At 36.4% G+C, this 19,371-nt stretch overlaps 1 protein-coding gene across 1 annotated transcript in view; it reads left to right on the top strand.

Moving 5' to 3' along the window:
* IRAG2 (inositol 1,4,5-triphosphate receptor associated 2) overlaps nt 1-19,371 on the top strand; it is a 121,904-nt gene that overhangs the window by 53,260 nt on the left and 49,273 nt on the right. The window contains 3 exon segments of the mRNA XM_072798619.1: nt 359-522; nt 14,784-14,898; nt 15,350-15,512. Coding sequence (XP_072654720.1) covers nt 359-522; nt 14,784-14,898; nt 15,350-15,512 — 442 coding nt within the window.

Raw genomic sequence — 19,371 nt, 5'->3', positions numbered from 1 at the left:
AAAGTTTTTTTTTTAATATGCTAACCAACAAATACTGATTTTATTGCATTTCCTTGTTTCATCCCATTCTAAAGCAATTCTGACGACTGATGAAATAAATGGTCATGGACCACTTATATTAGAAAAAACTCAGTTTTAGGCACATAACAGGTACCCAATAAGTGCTTGTTAAATTGAGATAATCAGTTCAAAGAATAATCAATCTTTGGGCAGTTGAGAATTGGTATCTATTCAATTAAAATTTTTGGGTTTCATAACCATGAATACTATTGAGAAAGGATGACCACAGTATTTTGTATTGCATTTATTTTATATTTAACACTTGAATAGTGGAGGTTTCTTGTGACTTTTCTTGTAGGAATTTAAATATATAATGGAAGAGAAACTAAATCTTTGCATATTAATGCTGAACAGCTTGGGAAACCGCAAAGAGTCTCTTGATAAAGAATTTGTCAAATTAATAGAGATTTTGAAGAGATTCAGACTGGAATATTTTTATTTCAGAAAAGAATTCCTTTCCAGGTGATGGTCATTTATATGTAAGAAACCCATGCTTTAAATTCATAATACATTTGAGATTGAACTTTGGCATTCAGTTTACTTTTTTCATGTTGTAAACATTGATTTCAAATGACACTTTTTCAAAGAAGGCATTTTGTCTGATAATTTTGAATTCTCAAAAGGTATGAAATAGACCTATGTATTCGAAATTCCAAATCGTGGGCAGCCTGAATGGCTCAAGGGCAGCCTTGGTGGCTCAGCAGTTTAGTGCAGCCTTCAGCCCAGGGCGTGATCCTGGAGCCCTGGGATCAAGTCCCACGTCGGGCTCCCTGCATGGAGCCTGCTTCTCCCTCTGCCTGTGTCTCTGCCTCTCTCTCTCTGGGTCTCTCATTAATAAATAAATTAAATCTTTAAAAAATTCCAAATCGTGAACTTTAGCAATTTTGGAAACCCATAAAATGAGTTATTTTCCCTAAAGAAGAAAGTTGGAATTACAGAATATAGAATTCTTTTAATCAGAAATGTCTTTAGAGATCATTTAGTAAAACCTCATAATTTTACAGAGGAATGAGGCATTAAGGCTATAAAGTGAATTGATCAAGACCTGAGAGTTATTAATGGAAAATCTATGAAGTGATCTATTAACAGAAGAATTTGCTGAGTCTATTGACTCCTATCCCATTGGGCTTCATTTTCTGTCTCAGTATACAGTGTATTGTATTAGGCACTAGTCAATTAAATTTCAAGTAAAGAAGTCAGGGAATTGGAGGACTCTAAATGTAAAATAATTTACTATCTTACTGTTCCTTTAACCTTAATTCTTATAATTATGGAGAGATTCTTGAAATTTGTATACTCTGTAAACCACATAATAAACAAGGAGAGCTATTTTGTCTTTTATTGACCACTATTTATATAGCTGCTAGTACCATAGTAAGCATTCCCTTAAGAAATGCTTTTTTTGATGAGTGAATGAACATGGATTCAAATTCATATTGAATCTGAGTAAAGTAAATATATATATATATATATAGTTAGTAACTGAAATTGCTTAAAGAAAATAGCCAAAAGAAACTATTTTATTCCCCCTAAATAAGAAACCCAGATACCAGAGAGAGGTTAATAACAGAAGAAACAGTCAAGAAAATGATCTTCTGCTTTCCCTAGGAAGTAGGGAGCCCAGACTTCCCCATAGGGGTAAAGGTGTGGGTTAAGTGGATATGCAGCTTCCTTACAGGGATACCATCTCCACAAAAGGGAGCATTGAAATCTAGTTAGCCACAAAGAACTATTTGGAGAGGAGCCTGCACTAGAGTCATTTCTGAATAAGTGAATCTTCTGTATTATTCTACAAGACACACAAGCAACCAAGTTAAGTAACAGTAGGTGCAATTTGTTGAGAGCTTACTGTGTTGGAGGTAGTGCTAAGAATTTGACACACTTTTATCTCTAGAGAGGTTCAGTGACTCACTCAAGGTTACTCAAGAGGGATTAAGTGACAGCTGGGAGCAGGCTTAGATGTGTGTAACTTCAAAACTTGTGTTCTTTCAACTATTAATCCCCCACCATCTGCTTGTTAAAATCAAATAAAATATTCATTAAAAATATTCTGAGAACCTGGCACCAGGCAAAATACTACTCATCACTGTAAGGATAGTTAAAACCTGTGCCTTCTAGATATAATTTAAAACAGACAAAGTCATTTATTGGCTACACACAAAATGATTTAACTATAAGTTTTAACAATGAATAAGAATATAAGTGGAGTTGGGCACCTGGGTGGCTCAGTCAGTTCAGTGTCTGACTCTTGTCTCAGCTAAGTTCTCGATCTCAGAGTTCAAGCCCTGTGTTGGGCTCCACACTGGGTGTGGAGCTTACTTAAAAATGTGTGTGTGTGTGTGTGTGTGTGTGTGTGTGTATTATTTTGTAGAGATGAGTATAAGAATTTAGGTAAGGTAGACAATATTTATTAAAGGTAACTTTCAGGGGCTGTTTGCTGAGAAGGAGAAGGCTTTCATTCTGTTGCAAGATAAATAGTCTCCAGTGCTGAGGAATGGAAAGAATTGAGTGAGTCAAGGAGAAGTATTGAAAGAAAAAAATCGCTCTTGAAGGTCTCAGAAAAGCATGTTATTTGTGCAACACCCAAATATGAGCTCTTTGCCAGATTCTTTCTTTTCTTTTTGGTGCTAGAAAATTAAATAAGATCAAAATCTCTACATCCATGAAACTAATATCTATTAAGGGACACAGATAGTGAACAAATAAACACATAACTATATAATATAATGCCAGAGAGTGGTAAGTGATATAAAAAAATAAAAGGAGGATAAGAATAAGAATGATGGGGCAGGAAGACCTAATTTTAGGAAAATGGCCAGGAAAGACCTGTCTGTGATTGATAAATTTAATGGAGAGCTGAGTGGAGTGAGAGAGTGAGGTAAAAGATGATCTAGGAAGGGTTCTAGCTGGAAGAATTAGCTAGTGCAAAGGCCCTGAGGTTTTAATGAACTTAGTATGTCTGAGCAGCAGCAAGAGGCCAGCATGGCTGGGGCAGAGTGAATGCTAGGCAATGGTAGGAGATGAAGTTAGAGAGATAGACAGGAGTTAGATTCATGATCTTACAGTTCATGCTTAGAGATTGGTATTTTATTCTGAATAGATGGGAAGAAATCAGAGGATCATAAACAGGAAGGTAATATGACATATTTTGAAAAATTATTCTAGCTGTTGGTAGAGGATTGTCTATAGAGGGGGAAGGTGAAAGCAGTGACACCAGTGAGAAGAGTTTTTTCAATAACAGGTCACCAATTAGAGCTCTTGAAATCAATTTACCAGATTATGAGTTATTTTAAAAAATAAATATATCAGAGTACATTTCATATAGTAAGAGTAATATTTCATAAAAATTTTAATTCAGCCGTTTGTGTGTGTATATATACGTATGTACTTGGTTGAAATATAAAATATTTGCTAAGTTGTGGTCAAAAAAAGCCACTGAGTTAGAAACTATTTCCATAGTCTAGGAGAAGGAGTGTTAACAAGAGTCAGAGTGAGCCAGTTGGTAAGAAACGGTTGGATTCAAACATTGAGGATGGGTCAGATCTTACGTGGTAGTGAATTAGTTGTGGGAATGCAAGAAGGAGTCATCTTTGACTTACAGCTTTTTGGTCTGAAAACTAGGTAAATGGGATTCTATTTAAATGGCAAAGTTTCAGAATCAGACTTGGCAGGTGTAGAAACCAAGATCTAGCATTAGGACATGTTAACAAGGAGACTTACTGAATTCAAAAGCACCTTCAAAGATAATACTATATTAATATGATAATGTAAGTCTCTATGGAAGAAAAATCTTCAAAGGTTTAAAATCTGTTGAATATCTTTAATTTAATAGATGGTACTATATAATTTTTAGAAAGCTATCCTTAAGACTGTTATGATTCAAAAAGTGCATAAAATTATCTTAAAGGTACAAATACATATACATATGTAATATACAGGATTAAAAGTTGTAATATTATTAAATGTGGATTTCTGATGGTCCTTTTGCTTTCCCTTGGAACATAATGTACAGTATTGATAGCTTAGACTATTCCTACAAAAGAGAAAAGTTGATAAAACTAATGTCTTAAAAAAAAAAAAAAGAGGTGATGTCAGCAAGAAATTGGCTTTCCTTCCCCCAAGGGATATACTGATTCAACAGTAATATATGGATGCGTTCACTTTGTGAGAAATCCAGAAACTAGTTGAAAGGATCCTGTACCCTAGGTAGTTGTGAAACCAGCCACATCAATACTGGTTGGAAAATTCTAGATACCCTGTCAGTGTAATTTCTGCTCCTGACATAGGACTGTGTGGTCAGAAGGAATCCCCCAGCTCCCAGTTTTTCCCTGGGGAGAAAGAGTTAGACTGTGTGTCTGTGTTTCAACTTTTCTGAGGACTTAACAAAATACTGGCTTTTGTCTCATCTGTCTCAGAGTGCAGATGGAACTGGGCATACTATAGATGCCTAAGGGACACTGAGAACAATAATGGCAGGTGGAACCCCAGATCTTTGCTTTTTCCTGGAAGAAAAGAATAGGACTACACATTCAATATTCCAACTTTTCTGGGAGTTGTCTAAAAGACTCCCTTCTGTTACACCCATCTTAGAGCAATGATGTTACTATCATACTCTAGACACTTAGGGCCCAGTAAGGACAAACATGGTGATTTGAACTAGAATGAAGATTTGAGAGCCCTCAAAACCTCTGACCAAACTGATTGATACAGGTTTTCTCCTATGTAAGTCCGGGCTGTGGAGACTAGAAGTGGTTGTTTTTTCTAATGTGCAGATACCAACAAAAGGAGTCAGGATAAAAAATAGGGAAATATGTTCCATCCAAAGGAACAAAATCTCTAAAAACTGATCCCAATGAACCATAGATAAATGATTCACCTCACTAAGGATCCAAAATAACTAAAAAAAAAAAAAAAAAAAAAAAAAAAATTAACTGTCATAAAGATGATCAATGATATCAGGAGAACAATCCATAAAGTGAGAATATCAGAGTGCCTGGGTAGCTTAGTTAGGCATCTGATTCTTGGTTTTGGTCATGATTTCATGGTTGTAGGATTGAACCCCATGTCAGGCTCTGTGCTCAGTGAGTAGTATGCTTCAATTCTTTCTCTCTCTCCCTCTGCCCCTCCCTGCTCATGCTTGCTCTCTCTCAAATCAATAAAATCTTTTTTTTAATTTTTATTTATGATAGTCACACAGAGAGAAAGAGAGAGAGAGAGAGAGAGAGAGAGAGAGAGGCAGAGACATAGGCAGAGGGAGAAGCAGGCTCCATGCACCAGGAGCCTGATGTGGGATTCGATCCCGGGTCTCCAGGATCGCGCCCTGGGCCAAAGGCAGGCGCTAAACCACTGTGCCACCCAGGGATCCCCAATAAAATCTTTCTAAAAACAAACCAAAATGAGAATATCAATAAAAAAATAAAAGTATTAAAAGAATACCCAACAGAAATCTTAGAGCAGAAGAACATAATAAATAGACTGAAAAATTTACTACAAGAGTTCAACAATGGACTAAAGAGAAGAAAAGATCAGTGAATTTAAGATGGGTCTCTGGAAATTGTCTAGTCAAAGAAATGAAAAGAAAAATGAAAGTGAAGCAATCTTAAGGGACTTATGGGATACCATAAAGTAGATCACTATATGTATTATTACAGTCTCAGAGGGAGAAGAGAGAAAGAAGAGTTATTCAAAGAAAAATATGGGGGTGCCTGGGTGGCTCAGTTAAGCATCTGCCTTCAGCTCAGGTCATGATCTTAGAGTCCCAGGATCAAGCCCTGCATCAGGCTCCCTACTCATTGGGGAGTCTGCTTCTCTCTGCCTCTCCCCCAGACTTATGCTTGTTCTCCTTCTCTCTCAAATAAATAAAAAATTTAAAAAACAGAAACAAAGAAAAATATGGCCCAAAACTTCCAAAAGCTGGGGAAGGACATCTAGATCCAGGAAATCCAATGGATCTCAAATAAGATGAACCCAAGAAATTCACATTGAGACACATAATAATTGTCAAAAGCCAAAAATAGAGAATTTTGGAAACAGCAAAGAGAAAAGTTTTGTGATATACAGGGGAAGCACCATAAGACCATCAGTGGATTTCTCAGCAGAAACCTTGCAGCCCGGAGTATGTGGGACGATATATTCAAAGTACTAAAAGTAAAAGACTACCAACCAAGAGCACTATTCCCTGCAAACTGTCCCTCTAAAATCCAGGTGTTATAAAGACTTTCCCATATAAACAAAGGCTAAAAGAGTTCATTACCACTAGACCTGCCTTAATAGAATTGCTAAAGGAGTTCAAGTTGAAACAAAAGGATCTTAATACAAAAACATATCAGAGTATAAAATTTGTTAGTAAAGGTAAATATATAGACAAATCCAGAATACTGTAAAACTATAGCAGTGATGGGTAAATAGCTTTTAATTCTAGGATGAACGTTTAAAAATTATAAGTATATAAAATGGTAAAAACATATTAAGGTACACTATATTCAAAGTTGTAAATTGTGGTATCAATAACAAAGTGGGGGGAGGAGAGAAGTAAAATTGTAGTTACTGTATGTAATTGAAGTTAAATTGTTATCAGCTTAAAATAGACTATTAGGTTTTATGTAAGCCCTATGGTAACCATGAAGAAAATACCTATAGAAGATGTACGAAAGAAAAATGAGTCAAAATATTAATAAAAAAAGGAAAACACGAAGACAAGAAGGGAGGAAAGAGGAACTAAAGTACTCTGAGACAGAAAACAATGAAAAAAATGCCCATGATAAATTCCTACTCTATTGATTATGTTAAGTGTAAATAGAGTAAACTTTCCAATCAAAATACATAGAGTGTGGCTCAATGAATTAAAAAATAAGATCCAACTGTATGCTGTCTACAAGAGACTCACTTCAGATTTAGAGACACACATAGGCTGAAAGTGAAGTGATGAAAAAAGATATTTCAGGCAAATACTAACCAGAAGAGGGCCAGGGTAGCGATATTTATATCAGAGAAAATAGACTTCAAGTCATAAAACAAAGGAAGGACATTATGCAGTGATAAAAGAATCTGTTCACTAGAAAGATATCACAATTATAAATATACATGCACTCAATGTCAGAGCACCTAAATATATAAAGCCTATATTGACAGAATAGAAGGAACAAGTAGAAAGCAATATAATAGTAAGAGACTTCATTGTATCACTTTCAATAATGGATAGAACACTGAAATAGGAAATAAGAAAGCAATACCCTGGAGCACCACTATAGACCAAATGGACCTAACAGACACATACAGAACATTCTACCCTATAGCTACAGATATACATTCTTCTCATGTGCATATGAAACATTTTCCAGGATAGATCACATGTTAGGTCACAAAACAAGTCTTAAAAAATTTTTTAGGAGATGGAAATTATACTAAGTATCTTTTCTAACTACAATGGAATAGAACTAGATAGAAATCGATGCCAGAAGGAAAGCTAGAAAATTCACAAATATTTAGAAATTAAACAATACACTGCTAAAAAACCACAAAGAAGAAATTAAAAGGGTAATTAGAAAATATCTTGAGACAAAAGTGGGAAGAACATATCAAAACCTATGGCATGCAGCAAAAGCAGTATTAAAAGAGAAATTAAGAGTGACAAATGCCTACATTAAAAAGAAGGAAGATTTCAAATTAACAACTTTATAGCTCAAGAAACCAGAAAAAATAAGGACAAACTAAGTTCAAAATTAGTATAAGGGAAGAAATAATAAAGATTAGAGGAGAAATAAATGAAATAGAGAGTAGAAAAACTCATTAAAAAATAAAATTGGTAAAATAGAGCTGTTTTTTTTAGTTAAATTTTTAAATATCTGCAATTTAACTATTTGTAATTTTAATTCCAGTATATTAATATCATTGTTATTTTAGTTACAGGTGTACAGTATAGTGATTCAACAGTTCTATCCACTACTCAGTACTCACCATGATACTTATATTCTTATCCCATTTCACCCATCTCCCATCCACCTCTGGTGACCACCAGTTCTCCATACTTAAGAGCCATTTTTTTTTTTTTGGTATCTCTTCGTCCTTTGTTCATTTGTTCATAAATTCCATGTATGAGTGAAATCATATGGCATTTTTCTTTCTCTGGTGAACTTACATCACATAGCATTACACCTTCTAGATCCATCTATGTTGTTGCAAATGGCATGATTTTATTCTTATTTATGCCCGAGTATTAGGGCATATCAGCACACCACACCACATCTTCTTTATCCATTCTTCAATCAATGGACACTTGGGTTGCTTCCATAATTTGGCTGTGGGTTTTTCATATGAAACCTTTGTTATGTTGAGATATGTTCCCTCAACCTACTATGTTGAGGGTTTGGTCGTGAATGGATGTTGTGCTTGCCAAATGCTTTTCCTGCATCTATTGAAATAATCATATAGTTATTATCCTTTCTCTTGTCGATGTTATGTATCGTGTTGATTGATTTGTGAACTACTGAATCCCTCTTGCATCCTAGGATTAAATCTCAATCACGATGAATGACTTAATGTATTACTAGATTTTGTTTAATAGTATTTTATTGAGGATTTGTTCATCTTACTTTTCTTACTCCTGCTTACGGCCATTCTTTTCCACTCAGAGTCCCCTTTAACATTTCTTGTAAGGCTGCTTTAGTGGGGATAAATTCTTTTAACTTTTTTTCCCCCTAGGAAACTGTCTCTCCTTCTATTCTATACAACAGTCTTGCTGGATAGAACTTCTGGTTGCCTGTTTTTTCTTTCAGCACTTTGAATATATCATTCCACATCCTCTGGGCTACAGAGTTTCTGCTCAAACATCAGCTTATAGCCTTATGGGGTTTTCCTTGTATACAACTCTTTTCTTTTGCTGTTTTTAAAATTCTCTCTTTATTACTCCTTTTTGTATTGTTAATTACTATGTGTCTTGGTGTGGATCTGCTTGGTTGATTTTTTGGGGGACTTCCTGTGACTTGCAGATCTAGATTTGTGTTTCATTTTCCAGATTCAGAAAGTTTTCAGCTATTATTTCTTCAAAAAATATGTGTGTGTATATATATATTTATATTTACATATATATATTTCTTATATATTTATATTTCTTCCCCCTTTGCTCTCTCTTTTCCTTCTGGGATCCCTGTAATGTGAATGTTATTAGGCTTGACCATGTCATTGATTTCCCTTAGTTTATTTCAATTTATTATCATTTTTTCTTTTTCCTGTTCACCTAGATTGCCACTACCCTGTCCTTCAGGTCACTGATCCATTCTCCTTCCCCTACAGTATTTTAAATTTCAGTTATTGAGTTATACATCTCTGACTGGTTCTTTTTTATGTTCTCTATCCTTTTGTTGAGGGTCTGAGATCCTATTATCTTTTCTTCAATCCATTGAATATCTTTCTTACCATTACTTTAAATTTTCTAACAGGCATATTACTTACCTCTGTTTTGTTTACCTGGCTTGATATGATTTTTGACTTGTTCATTTGGGACATATTCCTCTATTTCCTCATTTTGTCTAACTCTCTGTGCCTGTTTCTATATGTGAGGAAAGTCAGGTAGGTTTCCGATGTTAAAATTAGTGGCCTTATGAAAAAAGAGGTCCGGTGGAGCCCTGCTGTGCCATGTCCCCTATTCACCAGAACCTGGTCTTTTAGAGGTGTCTCCTATGCGTGTTATGTGTATACTGCTATTGTGACTGGGCCTTCAGTCCAGTCATCTGCAGTGGCTCTCCTCACCTGTTGTGGACACAGCTTGATCCCTGCATTGTTAATGGGCCAGTCTGGGGCCATCCTGGGCTTGATTTGTGTCAGACCAGGCTTTTTTCAGAGCTGCAGTAGCATCAAACTTCAGAATGTTCTCCTGTGTTGTTCCATGAGAAGCTTTCATTGACAGGCAGGGACTGCAATCAGACTGGATATCTACCCCTAGCGCACTGCAAGGGACACAATCAAACTAGTGTGTGTGGTTATCTTTCCCTCTCTCTTCTCCCTCTAGCCAGTTTGGAGGAGTGTTGGCCCCTGCCAGGTCTGCTTGTACACTTTTAAGCTTGTGGCACTGCTTTGAATGGATTCCTGCCAAGGACACTTTTTGGGGGACAGGTCTGAGGAAGAATGAAGGGGTGGGGTGCACTGCCAGCAAAGTTTGTGCTGCTCTACTGTGGGAGGGTGCATGAAAACTCCTGCCTAGTCCAGGGTGGAGGAGGAGCACCTAAAGGAGAATGCAGGCTGGGATGCACTGTTATCAAACTAGGCAGAGTGTTTGCTCTGTGCTGGTTCCCACTGGTGTCAATGTATCTAGACTGGGAAGGAAGGGTAGGGGAGGGAAATGGTGCCTGCCATCTCTTTTGTTCTTGAAGAAGTCTTACAAAGATCTTTGCCCCTCCAGCACTTGCTCTGAGATTAGTAACTAATCTGTGGAGAGTCTATGCTCCCAGGAAATGACCTGGGTTATATATAGTGATGTGTGTGTTATCTAGGTGTATCTGTGGGATAGGGTAAGCCTAGGACCCTCCTCTTCTGACATCTTCCCTGAAAGTCTGAAGTTTTTTAAAGATATAATTGACAAACATTTATCTAGACTAAGAAAAAAGTAGTTTCAAATGAAATAAAAAACAAAAGAGGAAATATTACAACTGATGCTACAGTGAAGGGGTAGGGGAGGAGGGTCATAAAAGACCACTGTGAGCAGTCATATACCAACAATTGGATAACTTTGAAGAAATAGATAAATATGTAGGAAGAAACAACTTACCAAGACTGAATCAGTGAGAAAAAGAAAATCTTAATGGAACAAAAATAGTAAGGAGATTGAATCAGTATTCAAAAACACAACAAAGAAAAGATCAAGACTGGGTGGCTTCACTGATGAATTCTTCCAAATAGAAGATTAATAGAAGGAGATTATTGAAAACTTCTGAAACTTTCAAAAAATTATAAAGGAGAGACCACTTCCCAATTCATTTTATGAGGTCAGTACTCTCCTGAAACCAAAACCAAAGACACTGCAAGCAAAGAAACTATAAGTTAAGATCCCTGATGCGTATAGATGCAAAATCCTCAACAAAATTCTAGTAGCCAACTTTAATAATGCATTGAAAAGATTATACACAATGACATGTGAGATTTATCCCTGCAGTGCAAGGATGGTTCCATACAAAATTAATTTGTTATACCACATTAGCAGAATTGAAGATAAATATCACATGATCAACTGAATTGACAAAGAAAAGCATTTGACAAGATTTAACACTTTTTCATGATAAACATATTCAAAATACAATTCAAAATAGGAGGAAACTAACTCAACATAATAAAGGCCATATATGAAAAACACACAGCTAATGTACTTAATGATGAAAGACTGAATATGTTTTCTCTAAAATCAGAACCAAGGCAAGCATGCCCACTCTCACCACTTCTAAAAGACATAGTACTAGGAGTCCTAGCCAGAGTAATCAAGAAAGAAAAAAAGAGATAAAGGGCATCCATATCAGAAAAGAAGAAGTAAAATCATCTGTATTTGCAGATGACATGATCTTCTATATAGAAAACTCTATAAAGACTCCACAAAAAGTTGTTATAATCAATAAATTCAGCAAAATTGCAGCATACAAAATTAACATACAAAAATCAGATACATTTCTGTACACTAACAATGAACTATCCAAAAAGGAAATTGGAAAAGCAATCTCATTTAAAATAGCACCCAAAAGAATGAAATAGGAATGAACCTTAAGGAGGTGAAGACTTAATCATTGAAAACTGTAAAACATTGCTGAAAGAAATTAAAAAGATACAAACTGAAGACATTGTTTTCGTAGACTAGAAGACTTAATATTGTTAAAAAAAAAGTTCAAACTACCCCAAAGTCATCTACAGATTCAGTGTAATACTGATAAAAATCCTAATGACTTTTTTTACAGTAATAGAAAAAATTCTAATATATTTTTTAAAGATTTTATTTATTTGAGAAGGAGGAAGAGAGAGGAGAGAGCACAGCAGCAGGGTCAGAGGGAGAAGCAGACTTCTCACTGAGCAAGGAGCCTGATGCAGGGCTCAATTTCAGGACCTGGAGATCATTATCTGAGCTGAAGGCAGATTCTTAACCAACTGAGCCACCCAGGCACCCCAAAATAATTCTAATATTTATGTGGAACCAGAAGGGATCCTGAATAGCCAAAACAATCATGAGAAAGAAACACAGAGCTGAAGGTAGCACACATTCTTATCTCAAAATATATTACAAAGCTATAGTAATTAAAACTATAGCCACTGGCCTAAAGACAGTGGAACAAAATAGAGTGCCCACAAATAAGCTCATACATAATTGGCCAACTGATCTTTGACTAGGGTGCCAAGAATATACAATGGAGAAAGGATAGTCTTCAACAAATGGTGTTGAGAAAGTTGGATAGTCATATGCAAAAGAATGAAGTTGAACTCTTGTTATATACCATATACAAAAGTCACCTCAAAATGAATTAAGGACTTAAATATAAGACCTAAAGGTGGTCTTATAAGAAGAAAACTTATGGGGAAAGTCTTCATGACATTGGACGTGGCTATGACACCGAAAGAACAAAAGAAAAGTTAGATAAGTGAGTCTATATTGTATTTCAAAGTTTCTGAACAGCAAAGGAATTGGCAGGGAGAAAATGTACATTATACAATGAAAGAAAATATTTGCAAACCACATATCCAATGAGTTAATATTAAAAATACTTGAAGAACTACAACAACTCAATAACAAAAAACCCCAAATAACCCAATTTAAAAATAGCAAAGAACTTGAATAGAATAGATGTTTTTCCAAAGAAGACATATCGTTGACCAACAGGTATATGAAAAGATACTCAACCTCACTCATCATCAGGGAAATGCAAATAAAACCCACAATGAGTCATTCACAATGATGAATGAATCACACCTGTTAGGGAAGGCTATTATTGAAAGCCAAAGGAAAAAAATAACCACCAAAGATACTAAGTGTTGGCAAAGAAATAGAGAAATAATTAAAACTCTGTATACTGTTGGTGGGAATTTAATACAGTGCAACTGCTATGGAAAACAGTATGGAATTTCCTCAAAAAATTAAAAATAGATCTATATGATCTAGCAATTCTGCTTCTGGATATGTGTCCAAAAGAATTCAAAGCAAAATCTTGAAGAGATATTTATACACCCACGTTTATTACAGCATTATTCACAATAGCCAAGATGTAGACACAGTCCAAATGTTTATCAATGGTAAATGGACAAAATATGGTGTATGTATATGTGTGTATGTGTGTGTGTGTATATATATATAGTGTGTGCACACACAATGGAATATTATTCAGCCTTAAAAAAGAAATTTTGCCACATGTGATAGCATGGATAAATCTTGAGGATATTATGCTAAGTAAAATTAACCAGGTACAGAAGGACAAATATGGCATGATAGCACCTCTAGAATAGTCAAACTCATAGAAGCAGAGGGTAGAATGGTGATTTCTAGGGACTAGAGGAAGAAGAAATGGAGAGTTGCAACTTAACAGGTATAAAGCTTCAGTTATGAAAGATGAGTAAGTTCTAGAGATCTGCTATACCACCTTGTGCCTATAGTTAAACTTTATATACTTAAAAATGTGTTAAAGGTGTAGATCTCAAATGTTCTTAACTACAATTTTAAAAAAGGAGACTGACTATAAGGCATTGAAAAAGGCTCAATAGATTGTTTAGGTAGTTTTTATTTTTGTTTATAGAGTTTTGTGTGCCAGTTTACCATGATGGTAAGCATTCTGTGTGACCATTCTTGTCTCTCATGCAGTTCTTCTTGTAGTTAGGTCTAGATTTATGCCAATTTACAATGTGATTCTGTGCTAATGATTGAGAGGCATGCAAAAGGCCTAAACCTGATGTCTTCCTCACTGCTTTGAAGCTCCCAAAGTTTATCATCCCTTTGAGCTAAAGATATCATCCTTATTCGGGTCAAGCTGTTTTCCAGATAGTCATTGACATATTGATATATAGCACGGTTTAAATAGTCTCATCAGCTAACTGAAAGCAGGTGCTCTCAGTTTAATGTATTTTGGAAGATTAGGTTCAGATCCAAAAGAGGGGTAACACAGTAACACTAAGATTTGGAGTAAGGAAGAAAGGAGGTGTCGAGTTTTCGGGAAAGATAAGACTGCACTAGAAATACTAACATGGAGTGTTCATCTGTGCTTGGGGGCAGCCTTTCCTGTGCTGGTGATGTAACATGATTGAAAACTCATAAAGAGAAAAGGTCAAGGTCATGACACAAGGCTCTTTTTTTTTCTTTCCTTGTCATTCCCTTTCCTTTCTTTTTCTGAAACAGTTAGCTATGATGTGTAAATACTGCACCTATCACGGTGACCTCATTACAGTCGTCATCTTCTAGGCAATTGCTGACCGATGCTAGTGTTACTATGAAGGTAGCTTGGGAAACTGAATATTCCAGTGTAAAACAGGAGACCAAATGCCCTTTTTTGCAAAGTGAGAGTATCAGGCCAACTGATCAATATGATTGCTTTGATTAAAATTCGGTATTGGGTAAGCATTTATTTGTAGTAAATACTTTCACTTTTTCCTCTGATATCTGAGGCAGTGCATTAAGTTTGAACTTGTCACAACTTCCCAGGGGTGGCTCTTAGTTGAAATGTCACTGACAGCTTGTGGTTTGAACTTTTTTTTTTTTTTTTTAATGCCAGACAGAAACGACTAGAAGCCCTTGAACAACTGCAAGAAGATGCTGTCAACCAGGAATCTGTCCTTAGGAAGAAGGTCCAAGGAACCAGCCAATGGCTGGGGGACAGAGAGAAGCAGGTAGGGCAGCCTTTGACTGCTTTGTATTCAAGGGGAAGTTTCCTCAGATGTACTTGAAACCATGAAGTAAAAAACGGAGGAGGAACAGAGAAGAAGGAAAAAAAAAAAAAAAAACCAAAGAGGAACTGCGAAGTTCAGTCCCTGGCGACCAGCAGTGAGCGGAGGAAGTAAAGGGGGAGTTGTAAAAGAGGCGGTGTCAACAGCCTGCTGATGAAAGAGGCATCTTTGCAGAAAGAGGCAACTTGACATATCAGGACTCTTACCACTGTAGAAATAGCTCAGGCATACAAAGCCCATGCAAACACAGAATTGCAGAAGTTCAGTAGAGGCTTATCACTTCCCTGAGAAGAAAAGCACATTTTCAGTTTCGTATGCATAATAACAGTGAGCGCTCAATTGCTTTCTTTCCTGGCCACCCTGCTAAAATCCAGTATTAACTGTACGTTTTCAGGTTGAGGATCGAGATCCAGCAGCCCACTCAGCCCGTGAAAAAGCTAAGTCTTTGCTGCATAAATTAGAGGAAGCAATCTCGGAACAACGGAATCTCTGGACTATAAATACTGAGTTAGTGAACACTTGCCAGACACTTGAGCAGAAGACGAGAAAATTGAAAAGTGAGTAGCAAATATGTGTTATGTCCCAATTCGGTCCGCTCTGAGGTGTGGCGAAAGGACTACAGCCATTTTTGTAGATGACAGCTGCTGCATTATTGCCCACATTTATGACAATAAGATGGTTCCAGAAGGCAGTAATGTGGGGCTTCCAGAGAGGTTTGCCTAGTGGCCAAGTAGACTGATTTCAAACGACTAACTTTCCCTTTCAGTTTATTTATTTTTTATTATTATTACGAGCTGGATTTGTTCATGGCTGTTATTTCTTTAAATATTAAAAGTTCTCAATATCTGTAAAAGCAAACAAAAAAATCTTGTATGCATGGGGTATTTGAACTTGCAAATGGCTTACATATTCCATCCTGATTTTATTAGCTAGCTTGTAACCATTATATGGTAGGAAAGGACCTGCCTCTCTATTTTGTTTTAAGTAGTAATTTTAGGGTTGTGCAAAATACTTATGAATTCAGTATATCAAAATATTAAATATATAAAATCCTTTTAAAATTTTAATGTGCTCTCTACATATATATTTTGCTTTAAAAAATTAGAATATTTGTCATTTTTCTGTATTATCTGAGAGTGTTTAGGTGTAAAGTCAATTGTCAGATGACAGATGTCAGATTATTCGTAAGCATACTTTATTCTGGAAACATAATTTGGTAAAAATAAAACTTGCTTATTTGGCCATTTATCAGACAATTGCTTTTGTTTTGCCAGCTTCTTGCCCTGGCTGTCCTACATGCATTTTTAGAGAAAGCTACTGATTTGGGTAACAAACAAATGAATTATCAGTTTAAGCTAAGCTAGAGGTGGAGATTTTCAGACTTGGGCTTGTTTTGGATTTATTATATCCTTTCTCCTGCTAACTGAGAATGCTGTCTAAAAAGGCTTGGCTGATTCTAACGTAACAGTAATTATTCAATATTTTATTATTATTTTGAAACCTTGCAGAACTTGCTAGGTTTCAATAATCCTAAGTATCCGTTGACTCCCTCAAACAGTGTAAAGCTTTAAATTACATAATCTATATGTTATTTTTTGATTGCTCAGTGGGTATTGGGAAAGATTCCCTTGTGATTAGAAGTGTTCCTGTTGAGACACGAATAATAAAGCACTCCAGATTTGGTTTATGGTATGTTTGCTTTAGATACTGTGCTTAGAGGACTAATCTTTTGGTTCAGTTATATTTGTCTTTGATTCAATCAACATTATACCCCATAGTTTTATAAAACTAAGAATTTAGCTCCTTCTGTAGTTCTGTGCCCCCCCCATACCTTCTTGGAAGAGTCAACTTTTGTAACTTATCCCCGAATATACTTTTTTCATATGAACTTGCTATTATCTTCCCAGTTCATTGGTCCAAATATATTAAAAACAGAAGGTGAAAGCTTCTTGGGTTGCATGCATGTGTTTCTTTTTCCTATTTATAGAGTAGAATGGATGCCTCCTTTCTGTCTTGAGTTGCTCACAACCTGCCTGCCTTTTTGAACTCTGTTACTTGTTTGTATCTTTTGCTGCCCAGAAGCAGCATGCATATCAAGATTTTGCTCTGAAGCCCATTTGCTTATGAGGATTTCTCTAACAATGCCCTTAAAAATCAACCTTTGCAACAAGAGGGAAATTTAGGTAGCACATATTTTTGAAACGTTCTGTAGAGCAGATTTTCCAGATAGACTGTGAATAAATGTCAGTGAGGTAGGACAGTTATCACATAAACACATCCTGGCACATTCTACCATTACCACTGCCACCACATGCTGTTTGAATTCTGAGTCAGACGTTTGAATTCTGAGTCAGAAAACAAAAATATTCAAATCCATTTAGTTCTTCTGAAACTTTCTGGTTAGCTTAATAAACTATTAAGTGTTTAAGGCAATTGCTTTTTGTTGCATCTGAGAATGGTTCATTAGCAAATTGGGTGGGGATTCTGTTATTTTGTCCAAATGCTCAGGTCAATGACACTGTTCATAAACTGGACCTCAGAAGTTTTTATGACATTTGATTAGAAATCCTGAACTTAATACTGGATAAGTACTATTGTTCAAGTTTTCAGTTGCCACCAGGACTGGACTGATTTATGAGGCTGTCAGTGTACATGCTAGCCTCCATGAAATGTCCCATTAGTACTGCTAAATTTCTTGAATGGTTACTTACATATTTCCTTTCTTCTGCTTCTTATCTATGTATGTATCTAAGTATCTTGTTAACAAAGGCAGTATTAGGTGCATAAATGGATATTTGTTTTGGAAAGGAAATAAAAAGGCTTCTTAGGGGCACCTGGGTGGCTCAGTGGTTAAGCATCTACCTTTGTCTCAGGGTCTGATCCCAGGATCCTGCTTCTCCCTCTGCCTCTCTCTCTCTGTGTCTCTCATGAATAAATAAATCTTTAAAAAAAAAAAAAGGCTTTAGATCTAGGGCATTCACTCAATATATTAGAGTGAATCTAATGAAACATAGACCACTTGATCTAATACATCACCTCTTTGCTGTTCATCTTCTTATTGCCCCTAACATGAAACCTTCATTGAGTCCCTGATTTAATCAACAATGAGGAAATTTATTACCTTTAGAAACTATGAATATTTCCCTGCAAAAGAGCCTGAAACACTCCTGTATATCGTAATTCCTTAAACATAGTATCTGTATAAATCTTATAGTTTAGAGAAGGGCTTCACCTAGATGATCTCACTGGAGACTGTCTTCTAACTTGCTGTCCTTAGTTAGCACAGAGGGCATGTGGTATGGAACAGATAAGAACCTTATGGCTTTGAGGATGGATGCAAGATGAGAGCCACGTGTCTTGAACAGTCAGTACACAAGAGGGAAATGAGATTAGAAACGGGGGTTCAGGTGATTGAGACCCTTAAAGATAGGTGTTGGGTTGAGGACCAAAAGAAAAACCCAAAATCAGATGGAGCTTTGCTCAACAGCTCTGATGAAATGGGGGCCTAAGTTTTCCCAAATGTAAGATGCAGAAATGGATAAAATAATCCAGAGGCAGTATAGCATAATGATTAAGAGCATGGTGTTTGAAGTTAAACCTACCTTCTGATTCGAGGTCAAAAGCGAAACTGGAAAGAAAAAAAAAAGCGAAACTGGATAAAGTTGGGCAAATCACTTTATCTTTCTGGTCTCAGTATCCCCTTCCAGAAAATGCAGTAGCTAATTTATAAATAACAAATGCAAAGCAATAAGCTAGTGCTTGGTCACACTCGGCAGAGTCTATTCCGCTAGAGCACGTTTCTGCCACATGCATTACCTCATTTACCACTAGCCAATGGATAATGACGTGAGTGTAATATGGAAGTTTTATCGTTTCATTCATGATTTTCCTGGGAATAAGATCTGGGACGGTAGGAAGAGAACTGTGACCTTCAGCAGGGAAGGAGAAAGTGTTCAGCTTGGCTGCTGACAGGCAGCAGAAGCCCTTTTAGCTTTCTTTTAAGAAAATTAAAAACAAGTGTCTGCACCTGGGCCATCCCCCCACCCCACCCCACCCCCAAGCGAACTGCCTCCCAGCCTTGCAGAGCTCTGGCTTGTGGCAGACTGTACTCCCTCTTGCGTTCAATTCAGCAGTCCCACTGCCTGACTTCCACCTCCATCTGCATTTTCTTAGCATCCCACCAGCACTGTGCCATTTAAATGTCACCAGCATCTCTACGCTTTTGTTATTGTGCATTTCTATTATTCTGTGAGGCAGCGTTTGGTCTTTTCAAGATGCACATCTCTGTGATCCAAGTTATCTTCCTAGGCACTAATAGTGTAGAAGTGTGTTTGGTAGTACTCTGCTTACAGTGTTGTGTATACATTTTTAATGGTCTCTCCCTAACCGTGTTTATCTCAAACTCTGATATTTTTG

The sequence above is a fragment of the Canis lupus genome, chromosome 25 (assembly GCF_048164855.1).
Source record: "Canis lupus baileyi chromosome 25, mCanLup2.hap1, whole genome shotgun sequence".
NCBI lineage: Eukaryota > Metazoa > Chordata > Mammalia > Carnivora > Canidae > Canis > Canis lupus.
The sequence above is the reverse complement of the archived record's forward strand: the minus strand, read 5'-3'. Positions and strand labels throughout refer to the sequence as shown.